At 46.5% G+C, this 18,771-nt stretch overlaps 1 protein-coding gene across 1 annotated transcript; it reads left to right on the top strand.

The window, feature by feature from the left end:
- Positions 1 to 338: 338 nt before the first annotated feature.
- On the top strand, positions 339 to 719 carry LOC138366069 (serine-rich 25 kDa antigen protein-like). Its single transcript, XM_069326797.1, has one exon. It carries the CDS (start codon positions 339 to 341, stop codon positions 717 to 719), a length of 381 nt encoding a protein of 126 aa, XP_069182898.1.
- Positions 720 to 18,771: the final 18,052 nt, after the last annotated feature.

Genomic DNA, 18,771 nt, shown 5'->3' with positions numbered 1-18,771 from the left:
AACAAGCCAGCATGGTGACAACAACAAGCCAGCATGGTGACAACAACAAGCCAGCATGGTGACAACAACAAGCCAGCATGGTGACAACAACAAGCCAGCATGGTGACAACAACAAGCCAGCATGGTGACAACAACAAGCCAGCAACAAGCCAGCATGGTGACAACAACAAACCAGCAACAAGCCAGCATGGTGACAACAAGAAGCCAGCAACAAGCCAGCATGGTGACAACAACAAGCCAGCAACAAGCCAGCATGGTGACAACAACAAGCCAGCATGGTGACAACAACAAGCCAGCATGGTGACAACAACAAGCCAGCATGGTGACAACAAGCCAGCATGGTGACAACAACAAGCCAGCATGGTGACAACAACAAGCCAGCAACAAACCAGCATGGTGACAACAACAAACCAGCAACAAGCCAGCATGGTGACAACAACAAGCCAGCAACAAGCCAGCATGGTGACAACAACAAGCCAGCAACAAGCCAGCATGGTGACAACAACAAGCCAGCAACAAGCCAGCATGGTGACAACAACAAGCCAGCAACAAGCCAGCATGGTGACAACAACAAGCCAGCAACAAGCCAGCATGGTGACAACAACAAGCCAGCAACAAGCCAGCATGGTGACAACAACAAGCCAGGAGCAAGCCAGCATGGTGACAACAACAAGCCAGCAACAAGCCAGGACGGTGACAACAACAAGCCAGCATGGTGACAACAACAAGCCAGCAACAAGCCAGCATGGTGACAACAACAAGCCAGCATGGTGACAACAACAAGCCAGCATGGTGACAACAACAAGCCAGCAACAAGCCAGGATGGTGACAACAACAAGCCAGCAACAAGCCAGCATGGTGACAACAACAAGCCAGCATGGTGACAACAACAAGCCAGCATGGTGACAACAACAAGCCAGCAACAAGCCAGCATGGTGACAACAACAAGCCAGCAACAAGCCAGCATGGTGACAACAACAAGCCAGCATGGTGACAGCAACAAGCCAGCATGGTGACAACAACAAGCCAGCATGGTGACAACAACAAGCCAGCATGGTGACAACAACAAGCCAGCAACAAGCCAGCATGGTGACAACAACAAGCCAGCAACAAGCCCACACAGCGTGCCGGTAACACCAACAAGAAGGACACTCACAGTCCATAAAAAATAACAAGCCGCGAGAGAGTCATAAAAACTAACGAGATCACTTGACAATAGGTATTACTTCCCCCCCTTTCCTCTCCCCCCCTTCCCTCTTCTCCCCTTACCCCCCCCCCTCCCACGTCCCTTCCCCTACTCCCTTTCCACCCCTTACCGCCCACCCCTCTTTGGGTTAGTCCCACGGGGCAGTCTTGACCGCCGCCAATAAGCAGCTGCAGTGCTAGTCGTTGAATTACTAGCAGAAGCGACCCAATTAAAATACCGGGTCTGCAGCAGCCTTGGCTGAAACACTAGCAGTAGTGCCACCTGCAGGAGCATCGTCAGCACTCGCTCACTAGTAGCAGTGACAGCTTCACCACTACTAGAAGCAGCCACTGCATTACCGGCCTTATTGAATTCCATGCGATTAACTTCATTCAATGCTAATTCTGGCCATAAATTCTCCCTTGCTTCTCTCCAAATGTTGTAAATCCATAAAGCGTTATTTTTTTCTGGTAGATTGGATATAACTCTCAATATATGACACACTTTGGCCTAATTTGGCCTGATTTACCCTGATAAATCTCACCAGCTCATTTCTGCTGGAAAGGTTGAGACAGCCGTCGTCCTGGATTCCTGGAAAGACAAATCACTCGGTGAGTTCAGTGCTTTGGTGAAGCTGCAATGTATACAGAGACCTTAAAGGGGATACGTGCAGTTTCCAGGAGCACGTACAGCAGCCTGGAGTACGTGCAGCGGCCTGGAATACGTGCAGTTACCAGGGACACGTGTAGTGATCATGACGACGTACAGAGGTGCCTGATGCGTGTGCACAGTCCTTCAAGCACGCCCACGAGAACTGGAACACGTGTAGAGGCCTTGAAGCACGTGCAGAGGCCTGGCACACGTGCAAGAGGCGTGTGACACGTGCAAGAGGCCCGGGGCGCGTGCCGCCCGGGGAGAGGGGAAGAGGAGGTAGGTGAGGGGAGGCAGAGAGAGGGGTGGGAGAGTAATAGGGAGTCAGGGGAGAGAAGTGGGGGTCGGTGAACAAGGGGAAAAATGGGACACCAGAAATAACAAAGCTAATGAACAAAGAAGAGGAAATATGGATCAAAACTGTGATACGATGTTGGCAAGATATGAGAGATTATATTATATATTTTGAGAGAAGGAGAGAGAGAGAAAGAGAGAGAGAGAGAGAGAGAGAGAGAGAGAGAGAGAGAGAGAGAGAGAGAGAGAGAGAGAGAGAGAGAGAGAGAGAGAGAGAGAGAGAGAGAGAGAGAGAGCGGGAGAGAAAGAGAGAGAACGATAGAGAGATAATGACAGAGGGAAATGGCATCGAGTTAAATTTATATCCATTGTATTGTCTGAAGAACAAAACTGTATTGCATAGTGTAAATGAGACCTAATTAGGGTAAGATAAAGCTTAAGTATAATATTAGTTGTCTTAATGTTCACGCTTCTGGAAATAAATCTCTGTATTCTATTTACTTTATTCCATATATTGATGTATTTTGTTGTGGTTTGAGATCATTACTAATCTTGACGTCTATTCCTTTCTCGCACTGAGACTTCTTAATTTCAACATGGTCCCTACACTGAACGCTCCATTTCTCAACATTATACTACGCCTGATAATATTTCGTCCGTTTAAAAGCATATCTAGATCGTCTTTAAGCGATTTAGAGTCTTCTTCTGGATCTTCTTCCCCCACCCAAGTTTTGTATCCTCAGCCAATTTGCAAATAATTTTGTACAATGCTGCCTCTAAACCGCTTGTATTTACATGGTAAACGAGGAAGGTCCCAGGACAGAGCCCTGGGGGAACTCCGACTTAACTCCATTCACACTAACTCTGGTTTCTTTTAAATAACCTGACCCTAATCCATCGTGGGATAATCCGCGCAATACGCTGTGCTTCTATTTTTTTTAATAAGTTTCTCACGAGACAAAATATCGAAGTCAAGATATAGAATGTCGCTATCCCTTCCCGCTATCAACTGCTCTGAACGTGTTCAAGCGAATTTATGTCCATTCTGTAGCGGATGTAATAAAACTGAACTTTATAATTTAATAAGCCCTTAAAAATGGCAAAATAAAACTGAAGAATGACATTATTAATCTTGTTACAAATGTTTTTGGAAAATAAATTCCCAGTATCTTCTGCGTTTCACATACATGTGAAGGAGTTTGGTTGATTTTAAGAGCTGCGTGGTAAGACGGCGACTGTGAGTGGTGGGAGCAGCAGGTACCGTATGAAGGGCAGCTGTACGTGCACTTGAGTGGGGCAGGGGCTTACCAGCACATAATCAGCTTACTGTTGACTCGTCCGATGTCGCCTCCAGCAAAACAATTCAGGAACGCCCCGACCCTTGTTTTTACTTCGTCCTCCCTTAACTCTGATCATGTGTACATATAAGTGCCTTGTATGAATATAAATTGTAGGTATATATATACCTACCTATATACCTATATACCTACCTATACCTATATATGCATACAGTTGGTGTGGGACTACACTTGCGTTTCAACTTTAGCCAATACCTATGTTGACTTCAGTGCTACACAAGCAGGAGGAGCTGCCAATCACCGGGAAGCGGCCAAGTCACGTAAATACAGAGACCTTGAGCACCACTACAATTTTGTCCCCATTGCCTCAGAGACGCTTGGTGCCTGGGGTAAAAGTGCTGCTAGCTTTTTAAAGGAGTTGGGGTCTAAGCTAATCGAAACAACTAGAGACCCCAGAGCTGCCAGTTTTCTTTTTCAGCGCCTTAGTGTGGCAATCCAGAGAGGAAATGCTCACTGCATCCATGGTTCGTGCCCGCCATCTGAGGAGCTGGAGGAGCTATTCAACTTATGACAAGCAGCCTTGTACCCTGTATGTAATCAATATTGTAACTTTTTTTGTGTAATGACATTTTCAAATAAAGTTAGATAAATATACACACTTAACAAAAGAATAGGGGTGGTAGGAGAAGAAAATATCAAAGTGTTCAGTGAGGATCCAAAAGGTCTTCTCTGAGTACTCTTTATTTTCTTCTCTGAGGCTATGGGTCCCTACATTTGCACCAGAGGTGGTACCCCTTCTAGGTATTTAAAAAAATATTATATATATATATATATATATATATATATATATATATATATATATATATATATATATATATATATATATATATATATATTTTAGCAGTACCCGGCCACAGCAACGAGCCACATAGTATAATGTAATAGTGTAATGAGCCACAACATTATATTTGTCAGGTTAAAATACAGTAGACAGTCTAGTTGATTCTGCAGTGTAACACAGTCTTCATTTCTGATTGTTGTCGTTAGTTTTGCATCACCAGCATACAGAGGTATGAATGGACCTGTTTCCTCTGTAAGGTCGTGTTTGTATACTGTATTAAGAACAGGATGGGACACATTATCGACCCTTGTGGTACTCCACTCTGAATTCTCCCCTTTCATGGGGATCCTTTGTTTTTCAATTGAAAAGGCAAAGGCTCCTTAACCTAGCATTCTTTCTGTTACACAAACCTTTATTTGATTAATAAGGATTCCTTTGCGAGGAGCAATATCAACAGTGTTTTAATAATCATGGTCGATACAGTCATTTCTCCACCCTCTCCTGTGTAATTATGTCATAAAACTGTAATAAACTGGTCAAATGTGAATTACCTTCACTGAATCCATGTTGATGTTTGGCGACAATCTAAATTGTTAAAGTATTCTACGAGTTTCTTGCTAATCAATTCTTCCCGTACCCTGCAGGGGGGATACTTGTCAGTGTGTATACTCACTTAGTTGTGCTTGCGGGGGGGGGGGGGTTGAGCTTCGGCTCCTTGGTCCCGCCTCAAGTGTGTGTATGTGTGTATTGACGAGACAAATGATTATTGGGAAGTGTAGGAGCAGAAGTACAGAGATGCTGTGTGTGGGGTGGGGGTGGGGGTGGGGGGGAGGGGGGAGGGGGGATAGCGTGCAGCGTCACAAAGATGGGGGGGAAAGTGGGGAATGGGGGAAGGGGAGGGGGGTGCAGGCGGCCTCCCCAAACACCCCAATTAATAAAGGCTGCTCAGGTTTCCACGACGCGCAGAGGAGGAAGTCCTCTGAAGCCAGGGAGGGTAAACTGCGGCCAGAGGGGAGTGTTGGCAGGGTGAGGGGAGTGTTGGCAGGGTGAGGGGAGTGTTGGCAGTGTGAGGGGAGTGTTGGCAGTGTGAGGGGAGGGTTGGCAGTGTGAGGGGAGGGTTGGCAGGGTGAGGGGAGTGTTGGCAGTGTGAGGGGAGGGTTGGCAGGGTGAGGGGAGTGTTGGCAGGGTGAGGGGAGTGTTGTCAGGGTGAGGGGAGTGTTGGCAGGGTGAGGGGAGTGTTGGCAGGGTGAGGGGAGTGTTGGCAGAGTGAGGGGAGTGTTGGCAGGGTGAGGGGAGTGTTGGCAGGGTGAGGGGAGTGTTGGCAGGGTGAGGGGAGTGTTGTCAGGGTGAGGGGAGTGTTGGCAGGGTGATGGGAGTGTTGGCAGGGTGAGGGGAGTGTTGGCAGGGTGAGGGGGAGTGTTGGCAGGGTGAGGGGAGTGTTGGCAGGGTGAGGGGAGTGTTGGCAGGGTGAGGGGAGTGTTGGCAGGGTGAGGGGGAGTGTTGGCAGGGTGAGGGGAGTGTTGGCAGGGTGAGGGGAGTGTTGGCAGGGTGAGGGGGAGTGTTGGCAGGGTGAGGGGAGTGTTGGCAGGGTGAGGGGAGTGTTGGCAGGGTGAGGGGGAGTGTTGGCAGGGTGAGGGGAGTGTTGGCAGGGTGAGGGGAGAGGTGAGTGGAGTACAGTGAATTCTATAGATTGTTACGACTGGTTAAACACAGATTTAATAACCGTGATATCAGACGATTGTACAGATATTTTAACACTAATCATCAGGCCGCTCACACACATTAGATATATGGTGCATTACAATCATTCGTTTGAGAATTTGAAGAAAATAATTAATTCGCCCATAAATGAGGCAAAGTGTAGCTTCCATGCCTCACTAACCTGAGTGTGTATACTACCTATACGAGATACAAGACAAAAATCCCATCACAGAGGATTAGTTGTCTGCACTGGCAAACTTTGAATGCATCATGAGGATATCATCAAGAACACACACAAGAGTGAATAAGGCAGCAGAGATACTTCAAAAGTCCCTCCCATCTCGCAGGATGGTTAGCCATACAGGGTAATGTGTTCAGTAGTTTGCAATCGACATATTTTGGGGAGTTATGGGTTCATTATGAGGATATCCTCAAGAACACGAGAGATGAATGTGTTCTTCTCACTACTAGCAGTTGTGGATGACGACATAAGCATGAAGATGCGGCTTATTGGTCCAAGAAGTAGAGGCATCGTATTATTTTCTACCATTTTCACCCATTCATCGTGCCGACCCCATACGTCGTTATCTTAAAATCAGGATTTAACTAACGTGAACTGTAGCAAAACACCTATCCAACTAGTTTTAAAGATATTTATTGAAGTTACGCCTGCGACATCTGTTGGCAAATTATTCCAGTGTTCCATAACTCTGTAATGAAGAAAACGGGTCCCGTGGTTGTTTAACATCTACTTTTCTTAAATTATAGATCATTATTTTTCACACTCAAATCTGCCAATATCTAAATTTTTTTTATTAATGTTCGAGTTTATCGAAAATCTAAAAGTTCATAAAGTTTTCAATTAGGTTTTTCTGTTATGTGAACAAAACAAGTTTTCATTTTAAGTCTATCTTCATAGTATTTTGTTCCTTTTTGTTTTTCTCTATTCCCTCCCAAGCTTGTTTAATGTATTTGTGTGGCGTGTGCGTGTGCGTGTGTGTGTGTGTGTGTGTGTGTGTGTGCGTGTGTGTGTGCGTGTGTGTGTGTGTGTGTGTGTGTGTGTGTGTGTGTGTGTGTGTGCGTGTGTGTGTGTGTGTGTGTGTGTGTGTGTGTGTGTGTGCGTGTGTGTGTGTGTGTGTGTGTGTGTGTGTGTGTGTGTGTGTGTGTGTGTGCGTGTGTGTGTGTGTGTGTGTGTGTGTGTGTGTGTGTGTGTGTGTGCGTGTGTGTGTGTGTGTGTGTGTGTGTGTGTGTGTGCGTGTGTGTGTGTGTGTGTGTGTGTGTGTGTGTGTGTGTGTGTGTGTGCGTGTGTGTGTGTGTGTGTGTGTGTGTGTGTGTGTGTACTCACCTAATTGTACTCACCTAATTGTGCTTGCGGGGGTTGAGCTCTGGCTCTTTGGTCCCGCCTCTCAACCGTCAATCAACTGGTGTACAGATTCCTGAGCCTATTGGGCTCTATCATATCTACATTTGAAACTGTGAATGGAGTCAGCCTCCACCACATCACTTCCTAATGCATTCCATTTGCTAACTACTCTGACACTGAAAAAGTTCTTTCTAACGTCTCTGTGGCTCATTTGGGTACTCAGCTTCCACCTGTGTCCCCTTGTTCGCGTCCCACCAGTGTTGAAAAGTTCGTCCTTGTTTACCCGGTCGATTCCCCTGAGGATTTTGTAGGTTGTGATCATGTCCCCCCTTACTCTTCTGTCTTCCAGTGTCGTGAGGTGCATTTCCCGCAGCCTTTCCTCATAACTCATGCCTCTTAGTTCTGGGACTAGTCTAGTAGCATACCTTTGGACTTTTTCCAGCTTCGTCTTGTGCTTGACAAGGTACGGGCTCCATGCTGGGGCCGCATACTCCAGGATTGGTCTTACATATGTGGTGTACAAGATTCTGAATGATTCCTTACACAGGTTCCTGAACGCCGTTCTGATGTTAGCCAGCCTCGCATATGCCGCAGACGTTATGTATGTGCGTGTGTGTGTGTGTGTGTGTGTGTGTGTGTGTGTGTGTGTGTGTGTGTGTGCGTGTGTGTGTGTGTGTGTGTGTGCGTGTGTGTGTGTGTGTGTGTGTGTGTGTGTGCGTGTGTGTGTGTGTGTGTGTGTGTGCGTGCGTGCGTGTGTGTGTGTGTGTGTGTGTGTGTGTGTGCGTGTGTGTGTGTGTGTGTGTGTGTGTGTGTGTGTGTGTGTGTGTGTGTGTGTGTGTGAGTGTGTGTGTGTGTGTGTGTGAGTGTGTGTGTGTGAGTGTGAGTGTGTGTGTGTGTGTGTGTGTGGGAAGGGGGGGAAGGGAATGAGAAGGGGGGGGGGGTGTTAGAGAAGGGAGGGGGTAGGGGGGGGGAGGGTCGCCTGCTGGTGGAGATGACCTTGGGGGTAAAGTCTCGCGGTATTGCTAAATTAATTGGTTACTACCACAATGATAATCGTGTCCAAGAGCCCAATTAGTTCTGGATATTCCTTAAATAATTACACCTGTTATGTTTCTGGGCGTACATCATTATCTGAGTATACCAGTACTGTGGTTATCTGAGTGTGGTGTTCCTATTGGTGTCACTGTCCGTGGTGGTGTCACTGCCGTCCGTGGTGGTGTCACTGTCCGTGGTGGTGTCACTGTCCGTGGTGGTGTCACTGTCCGTGTTGATGTCACTGTCTATGTTGGTGTCACAACATGCTAGTGTGAGCATGATCGTGCTAGTGTGACTATTATTCACAGCTTCAAGAAAAATTATTATTACAAAGTATAGGAATGTTGAATAGTATTAATATACCTTGTACAATAGCTATGAGGCAGGGACCAAGAGGTGGGGCTAACTTCCAACATCACCACCACCACCAACATCACCACCACCACCACTAGAGCTAAGTGGGTTAAGTTACGAAGATAGGTTAAACCCTCGTAGCTAAAGATAGGAGGATAAAATTAAATCTCGCAACCTCAACATTAGAAGGAACAGAAGGGGACATGATCGCATCATACAAGATACTGAGGGGACAAGAGGATAAGACGGTTATGGATAACCTCTTTGAGAACAAGTAGGACAATAGGACACAAGTTAAAGCTGTAAATGCATACAAGCTGAAGGAATGTGAGGAAATAAGTGTACCCTGTACGGGTACACTTATTTGTTCTAAGTGTATGTACACTTCCACTTGTATGAGTACCGTGTACAAGTGGAAGGCACTGTAAGAAGTTGTGGAAGCCACCTCCATGCATAACTTTAAGGTCATATTCGACAAAGAATTTGAACGCGTCAAAAGGCTTAAATTGTAACACAACAAGTAAAATAAGGATAGTAGGCCGGGCATTAAGAGCTATATAGACCTCACTCCCAAGTAGCCACTGTTTAGGCAAGAGCTGTTAGGTAAGGTAAGTACTATTAATACCACCACACACCATCACTAACACCACCCACTACCACCAATAACAAACCCCGTCACCACCACCAACAAGCAGCACCACCACCACCACCATCACCACCACCACCACCACACAGCACCTGACCAACTCCCACACCCACACCCACACAGTGCTCCAGAGGTCGTGGGATCTGGCCGCATTCTCTCGTATTTCAGTAAAATGAGACAATACGAGGCAGAGGAACAAATTCCTCGGCTGCTCGATAAAGAAATGTTTCCAGCAGGAAAACTGTGCAGCGCTATATTATCAACCACGATCTGGGAGACATTATGGGGGACCTACCAACACCTGAGGGAGAGAATCAGGTGTCGGCTCCTCAATAGCAGCGAGTCGTTACTCTGAACAGAAGCGGACGAGACATAGAAACTTCGTCCTCAACTTACTCACGTGTGAAGATTGGTCCGGTTCGACAACTGGATGAATTTGATGTTTCCTCGAAATTCAGGTCTTCAAAGGTGGCTTTCCCGGTCTTAAAGTAGTCTCCCCGTAATCTTCAGGCTTTCTCCCCCGGTCTCCAAACTGGCTTCCTTCCGACATTTCCGTCTCGCACAAACTGTTCCGTTAAAACCTGATCATTTCCATGAGCTTGAGAGCCACTGTGACCGAGGTGAGCGCCGCGGGTCACCAACGGACCGCCGCTGACGGACACATCATGAGAAAAGATGAGCGAGATAAATATTAGAATCAAATAATGCCAAAGTGAACCCTCGAAGACGACCTTCTTTCCTCACCCGGACCTCTGTAGACGACCTCCTTTTTCCTTTGCCTTGACCTCAGTAAACTACAGTATTCATTCACCCTGACTTCTGTAGACTACATTCTTTTTTCACCCTGATCTCCCATGGGCTTATCGTCAAAGTTCAACCCTTTTCCCTTGAGGTTCAGCTGTGATGATAGATTTTCAAAGACAAGGACATAGTGGTCTGATATGTAGCGGATATTTGAGTTTTATTCCCTCGATATCTGTCTCTCTTTTTCAGGAGAATACCAAGTGTGATATAGCAGGGCGGTCGCTTCCTCTCGTCTTTGTTTTATCGTTGATACGTTGCTTCAGGAAGTTCCTTTCTACAGCCTCAAATAGTTTCGTTCCACACATATTGTTTCTTCAGTGTGGATCACTTAATTTCCCGTCTGTCCCCTTCATGGTAAGAATCTTCTTCTAGAATTATGTATGTCGTTATCATGTCGTCCATTTTCCTTTCCCCTCCTGCATAGTGAGGTTCATTTCCGAGAGCATTTTCTTGTCGATCTGTCGCATGTGCTCAGGAACGACCATTGCTGTATAACTTTTAACAATTCTTCATGTTAGGTTGCCGTGTCTTCCTCTGTGTTGTGTGTGTGTATGTGTGTGTGTGTGTGTTGATCTACGGCCACCTCTAAGGCTATGTGGTTGTATGTCAATATATATGTAAAAGACAATGCCTTTCTATCTGTCCGAGGTTGGAAGCCAAATACTTGAGTTAGGTTTATTGAATTTTGCAAGATTAATATCATAGAGGAAGGGGAGGGGGTCAGAGTCGGTATAGTGCCCCCTTGAAAGGGGCTCTAATGCCCCTTCCTTCACAAGATCTGTGGATGTGAAATGTTCAGCCCTGAGTCCATAGACTTTAGAATTTTAATAACATGCCAGATTTCACTGAATGCCCAATTATTAGACCTTTCAGACCAGTTGGCATGAGGTACCTGGAGCTTTGCAATTACTTTATTCACTCTCGTATTCTTGAAGATATCCTCACAGTATACCCAAAATTTGCCAGTGCAGGCTATTAAACACATGACTCTGTATGACTAACCATCCTGCGAGATGGGGACTTGTATTACCACTGCTACCTTATTCAATCTTGTGTTGTTGATATCCTCAAAATGCATCCGGAGTCTGCCAGTGCAGACCGCTAATCACATGCCTCTGTATGACTAACCATCCTGTGTGATGGGGATTTTATAGCATCACCTAGTTAGCTTTTTTGACACACTGTACTCCACTTCATATAGTCTAGGGTAGCTGCACTAATGCAGATGTACCTAATATGTTAATAAAAAAAAAAAAAAAAAAAAAAAGATTTGGATTCCAAGGGGCAATTATGGAAATAGTGTATAGAGATAATGGTTACAATAATGGGAGAGACAGAGGGGAGAAGGGAGATGGGGGTGAGTGTTTGGAGAGGCAGGGGGGAGGGGTCTGTGTGGAAGGGAAATGGAAGGGTATGTAAGAGGGACCGGGAAGGAGGGGAAAGAGGGAGACGAATGAGGATGATGCGTAGAGGCGAACGAGAATGTATGGGCGTGACCAGGGTACGAGGTTGACCCAGGCACCCAGCCAGCTTCCCATTCTAGTGTATGTACAAGCGTCCTTCGTATGCGCATACACATACTTCCCCCTGTGTGTGTACATCCATATATACCAACCACACATACACAGCAAACCCATAACAACGTTACTCCTCTCGGGGAACAACATCCAAAAACAATCACAATAAAACCCCCTTTCTCCCTCTCTGCGTTTAACAATCACTGATTGTTCCTTTAAAAGTAAAGATTATCCACGTCCCAACATTAAATCATCAAGTTTATCACAAATGAATCTCCAGCCTGTCGGGAAAAAAATCTGTATGCAATTACATTCCCAAACTCAATTAAAAAAGCGACCCACAACGTCGCCTCGGCTTCAATCACAACAAATAAAATGATTCTTCCTAGCTTGTCCTGACCAATCAGTTCGTGTCGTATCCCGTCGTTATCTCCGAGAGGGAGAGATAAGGAGGGCAGAGAGGGACAACACTGACACTTGTGTCTTGGCAGACGATTTAAATCGAGAAAATATTGTTTTATTGATAGCCACCGCCTTGTCGTATCTCAGGTTGGAGAGAGAGAGAGAGAGAGAGAGGGGGGGAGGGAGGGTTGATGGGTCGGTATCATATTTAGTGGTGCTGTAGGGGGGGGGGACTTGATTATGTGTTAGTGCTGTTGTATGACCTTGATTGTGTGTTAGTGTGGTTGTAAAGGGGCCTTCATTATGTATTACTACGCTTGTAAGAGCTTCGATTATGTGTTCGTGTGGTGTAGGAGCCTTTATTATGTGTTAGTATGGATGTAGAGCTTTAATTATGTATGTTACTGCATGCGGCTGTACGGGCCTTGATCACGTTTAAATGTGGTAGTAAGGCCCTGTTGAGAAAGATGCATATTATTGTCGAAGTGAATATATTTTTTTAAAGATTTTATAATTCGCAGCTGGACGCGAGAGAATATTAAAATCCTCGATTCTCAGGACTCTGAGTCTTTCATAACAAGAGGCTTTGTTGTTGCCCCGACTTGTTGACACTTGTGATGAGTGGAGGGGGGGGGAAGGGGGGGAGGAGGATGTTGGAGGGTAGAGATAGAAGTGATTAGAAAGCTAGCCAAAGGGAGGACCTTCATAGCTACCAAAACATACACCTCATGTCATCAAGGCGGAAGAGTCCTGTATACAGTCATCACTCCACAAATATATTCCACATTTGTGCAACTTTTCCTTAGCCTGCTATCTGTCCGTCATCTGTACTCCCCTTCCTTCACCCTTTCCCCCCCTCCTTCTCAAAACAAAAGAGTGAAGTATCTGGAGAAATGTGAAGAACGGTGAGAACCAGAGAGTCAGGGTGGGATGGGTGGGATGGGTGGAATGGGTGGAATGGGGGGCTCGATAGTCGTGTCCGATACAGAAGTGGCGATGGACGAATCACATGAATGTGAGGGAATGCATTCTACTTAGCCAACCCTGGCAAACTTTAAGCCGGGCATTTCATAACTCTTTCCCCCACCACAGTCGTGGCCATACATTTACAACGCTAACCAGCATAAAAATAACATAAACATCTTGGAGGCATTGTAAGATGATCTTGAAGAGCACGAGCGTAAGTCAAGTAACTACGCATTCCAGGTACGTCATACCGGCAGGTGTAAGAAAGGTCTAGCGACTATGCGACCAATAACGTAGCGTTGGAGACTATGACCCAGTTTCTTTTGTATGTCAATGTGTACTATACGCTGCTGGTCCACGGCGAGAGCGCCCTGACTTAGCGCCCCAAGTTATGGACTGGCTCCATACTGGTTCCCACGACGGACTGATGGAGCGAGATACGTCCCTCTCCATCTCACATTCCCCCTCCCTCCCACCAGCCCTCACATCCTCCCACACTACCCTCCTCCCACACTACCACCCTTCACCCCTCCATCACTAACCCCCCCCACACCATTTTCTTCCTCCCACACTTCGCTACTATCGTAACGACACTCCCCCACATGATCGACAGCACCCACACATTATATTACACACAGTTACATGCGGTGGGAATCCAGCTGTTGACGACTGTAGCTGTAGCACCATGGCAGAGACAGGTAAGCTTAAAGCAGAGACAGGTAAGCTTAAAGCAGATACAGGTAAGCTTAAAGCAGAGACAGGTAAGCTTAAAGCAGATACAGGTAAGCTTAAAGCAGAGACAGGTAAGCTAAAAGCTGAGACCGGTTAGTATAAAGCAGAGACCGGCTAGTATAAAGCAGAGACCGGCTAGTATAAAGCAGAGACCGGCTAGTTTAAAGCAAAGACCGGCTAGTATAAAGCAGAGACCGGCTAGTATAAAGCAGAGACCGGCTAGTTTAAAGCAGAGACCGGCTAGTTTAAAGCAGAGACCGGCTAGTATAAAGCAGAGACCGGCTAGTATAAAGCAGAGACCGGCTAGTATAAAGCAGAGACAGGCTAGTATAAAGCAGAGACCGGCTAGTTTAAAGCAGAGACCGGCTAGTATAAAGCAGAGACCGGCTAGTATAAAGCAGAGACCGGTTAGTATAAAGCAGAGACCGCCTAGTATAAAGCAGAGACCGACAAGTTTAAAGCAGAGACCGACAAGCATAAAACAGGCACCGATAAGTTTTAATTAGTTGAATCATACATAGCCACGCAATATATACAAATATATGTATTTTGTTGTAAAGCCCAACAAATTGGGCCCCCATATGGAGCCAGACATGATTGGAGGACGCGGATAATCCCCCGTGCCGTGATTCCTGGCGATGGATGACTGGCGAATCAACCCACTCAACTTTCATTTGCAGTTGCGCGTTGATGCACAGTGCTCACCCGTCCTCTGCACCGCTATGTACTCGCGCCGTACTGCTTTATATAGCATCTGGAGTACATAATGAGGAATAGTGAAGTGAGGAATTGTAGTTTGTTGGGTATAGGAAGTATATTGGGTATACAATGGTGGTATAATAGGGGGGGGAGGTCAAGTTGGGTGAGGGGGTGGTAGAGAGAGAGGGGGTGTTGGTGGTGGTAACAGGGTTGGAGAGGTTTAATGGGGAGGGGGGGCTGGGAAAGGCAGCTATGGAGAAAGATTGAGGGGGGAGTTAGTTGTGGAAGAGGGGAATGTTAGCTGTGGAAGAGGGGGAAGTTAGCTGTGGAAGAGGGGGGGAGTTAGTTGTGGAAGAGGGGAATGTTAGCTGTGGAAGAGGGGGAAGTTAGCTGTGGAAGAGGGGGGAGTTAGTTGTGGAAGAGGGGAATGTTAGCTGTGGAAGAGGGGAATGTTAGCTGTGGAAGAGGGGAATGTTAGCTGTGGAAGAGGGGAATGTTAGCTGTGGAAGAAGGGCTGTCAGCTATGGAGGAGGAGGGGATGTCAGCAGTGTTAGCGGGATGATGTCAGTTGTGGAGGAGGGGGAGGTGGGGGATAGATCAATAGGAGCTTCAGGTTCCAGTGTTGAGTCGCCCTCTGGGATGAGGATGGCCTATCTCTCTCTCTCTCTCTCTCTCTCTCTCTCTCTCTCTCTCTCTCTCTCTCTCTCTCTCTCTCTCTCTCTCGCTTTACTATCTCCAGCTCTTTCTTAGTATATCTCCGGTTGTGCCTCTCTCTCTCGGTTCTACGCTTCAAGAACCATCATCTTGCAGTCTCACTCGTCCTGTTTACATCAAGATTTGTATTTTAAATCATATATTTCAGTCACCGGAAGACAGGTCATTTTAACCTTCACTCAAATTCCAATCTCTTTCGTCTATGTCTCTTGCCCCTTTGTGTTTGTCTAAGTGTCTGCAATAACTCTCTAGGATTATTCCCCCAGCCTTTCTCTGTCTGTCTGTCTGTCTCTCTCTCTCTCTCTCTCTCTCTCTCTCTCTCTCTCTCTCTCTCTCTCAAGTATTGTCTGGGTGCGTGTCTTATCTACTTAACTCCCACACCACCTACGCCAGCGTGAACTATAGTCTCACGGACCAACAATAACGAGGGGGGAAGGGGTAGTCCTGAATTAGGAAGGTAAGGAAGAGAGGAAGAAGGAGGAGGAGGAGGAGGAGGAGGAGGAGGAGGAAGAACAAAAAAGATGAGCAGGAAGAGTTAGAGGAGGATCATATGAAGAAAGACTGAAGAGAAGATGGAGAAAAAAAATGAGCGTGGAAGTAAATAGAACGAGGAGGAGAATTATAGAAGGAGGAGAATTATAGAAGGAGGAGAATTATAGAAGGAGGAGAATTATAGAAGGAGGAGAATTATAGAAGGAGGAGAATTATAGAAGGGGGAGAATTACAGAAGGAGGAGAATTATAGAAGGAGGAGAATTATAGAAGGAGGAGAATTATAGAAGGAGGAGAATTATAGAAGGAGGAGAATTATAGAAGGAGGAGAATTATAGAAGGAGGAGAATTAAGAAGAGGATGATGTTAAAGATTCGCTACCTGGAACAAAAAGTTCCAAGTAACACGGGCTATGGTGAGCCCGAAGATAGTTATTAGCATAAAGTGCAAAGGTAGATTAGTAAGGAGAAGTGTAAAGGGAGGAGGAGGAGGAGGAGGAGGAGGAGGAGGAGGAGGAGGAGGAGGAGGAGAAGGAGGAGGAGGAATGAAATAAGGACGAAGCAAGAGAGAAAGAGAGAAGGAGGAGAAACGAACAAGAAGATTTCGAGAGGATGACGTAGAAGAAGATATCAGCGGATAAACAGGTGAAGGAAGAGACAAAATGAAGATATCAGAAGGAAAACAATGAGGGGAAAAAATAAGACAAATTAGAAGAACGAGGAAGAGAGATGAAAAAAAGGAGAAAAGAGTAATACCAAAAAAAAATCAGATGCGAAGACGATGAAAGATATAGTAGAGTATAAGGCGAGAGTATAAGAATCAACAACCCTATACCCCGCTTCAAATTGGAAAACTCAAGTTTTTACACTAATCATAAAGACTTTGGATTCTACCTTTTTTTTTTTTGAAGGAACAAAAAAAAAAAATCCTGGGCTGGAATTTTTACTAACTGATTTGCACACTGACGCAACAACAGGGGGAAAAAAAGCTTGCACATTTTTATCATCTTTCTTTTAGATGGAACTGGTAAGTTTGTTGGATTACTCCATGTGAAACACACGCAGAGAGAGAGAGAGAGAGAGAGAGAGAGAGAGAGAGAGAGAGAGAGAGAGAGAGAGAGAGAGAGAGAGAGAGAGAGAGAGAGAGAGAGAGAGAGAGAGACAGATTGGATAGTATCTGCGACATGTACAAGACCGGAAAAGATAGATCACTAACCTCCAGTTATCTGAACAAGGGACATTCAAGATGACGTGCATCAAGCAGTTAAGAGCATTGCTTGCGTGTGTGACACCTACATGGACCAGAGACAAAAACATTGTCACTTGCTTAACTTAACAAACTATGTTGATCAGTTCCTGAACCCATTATGTGTCTCTGTGACCCTTTCCACCACCGTGCGCCGGATGAGTATGGGGTGCATAATAAAGAAATTGAATTGGTTAACTAACGAGGCAACTCCTATCTATATCCATCTAAACTCATTTATATATATGTCTATCCTGAGCTTGAAACAATCCCGCGTCCATTATGTTACCTGATAACTTGTTCCATGCGAGGTTTGTATAACATTTCTTAGTAGCTTGTTCCACAGATAAACAACTCTATTTATGGGACAGCATTATAGCCTATTCCATTTCTAAACCTAAATTCTATCAATTCGAATCCATATTGTTTCGTGTTCTAACTTGAATTAATATTTTAGAACTAATTAGCCACCAGCTAATTTGATAATGTTGCTGTTTACTCCGATAATTAAAATATTTTATGGGGCATGGTGAACAAGAGGTTCCAGGCCTGTTTGCTACACAGATATGTACTTCATATCTGAAGTACATATCTGTGTATGTACATATATCCTGGCTTAGTCAGCCTGTGATGTGTACCAGCGCTGAGGGACCATTCTAGACGTCACTGGTGAAGACTGAGCTTGTCCGGACTATATAAACTGAAGCTTGTGCTATATAAACTGAACCTCCAACTGTCCTGATTGGCCCTGCGTGCTGTGAAACTCACCTGAAGTGAGTGACAACAAGCTCATGGGGCGCAGACACACGCACGCACGCAAACGAGCACACACACACACACATATACGCTATGAAAAGCAGTATGATGCCGTAGTTGCCATGGCCCCCCACGAACACGCTGGCAACGTCCCCGGCCTAACTATCCGATCAACGCTGGTCTAAACGTCCACCCGACTGACCCTGACCGACCAACTCCGACCTGATCAGTCCCGTCCGACTCCTCCGACTGGACATCTAACATCGGACTTGAGCAGCTCCGTCGTGTCTACATGACCAGCTCCGGCCCCGAACTCCTCGGCTATCCACAGTTCGACTAGACAATCAATCCCGGCCCGACTAACCGACCAGCCCCAGCCCGACCACCCGACCAACCTCGCATCCTTTACAGTCACCGCCTGGACTCAATACCCGTAAATTCGCGGTGGAATACAGTGCCGGACTGCGCTTACCGACGGGCGCCCTGCGCAGGGCATACCAAGTGGTCGCAGGTAGGAGGCTGTGGCCATGCCCCCTCGGGCACTACATAAATCCTGGTGGTGGTGTGTGGTTGTGGTGGTGGTGCTGGTGGGTGGTAGTGGTGGTGGTGGTGCTGGTGGGTGGTAGTGGTGGTGGTGGTGCTGGTGGGTGGTAGTGGTGGTGGTGGTGCTGGTGGGTGGTAGTGGTGGTGGTGGTGCTGGTGGGTGGTAGTGGTGCTGGTGGGTGGTAGTGGTGGTGGTGGTGCTGGTGGTGCTGGTGGGTGGTAGTGGTGGTGGTGGTGCTGGTGGGTGGTTGTGGTGGTGGTGCTGGTGGGTGGTAGTGGTGGTGGTGGTGCTGGTGGGTGGTATAGTGGTGGTGGTGGTGCTGGTGGGTGGTAGTGGTGGTGGTGGTGCTGGTGGGTGGTAGTGGTGGTGGTGGTGCTGGTGGGTGGTAGTGGTGGTGGTGGTGCTGGTGGGTGGTAGTGGTGCTGGTGGTGCTGGTGGGTGGTAGTGGTGGTGGTGGTGCTGGTGGGTGGTTGTGGTGGTGGTGCTGGTGAGTGGTAGTGGTGGTGGTGGTGCTGGTGGGTGGTATAGTGGT

The sequence above is a fragment of the Procambarus clarkii genome, chromosome 18, assembly GCF_040958095.1.
Source record: "Procambarus clarkii isolate CNS0578487 chromosome 18, FALCON_Pclarkii_2.0, whole genome shotgun sequence".
Lineage (NCBI taxonomy): Eukaryota > Metazoa > Arthropoda > Malacostraca > Decapoda > Cambaridae > Procambarus > Procambarus clarkii.
The sequence above is the reverse complement of the archived record's forward strand: the minus strand, read 5'-3'. Positions and strand labels throughout refer to the sequence as shown.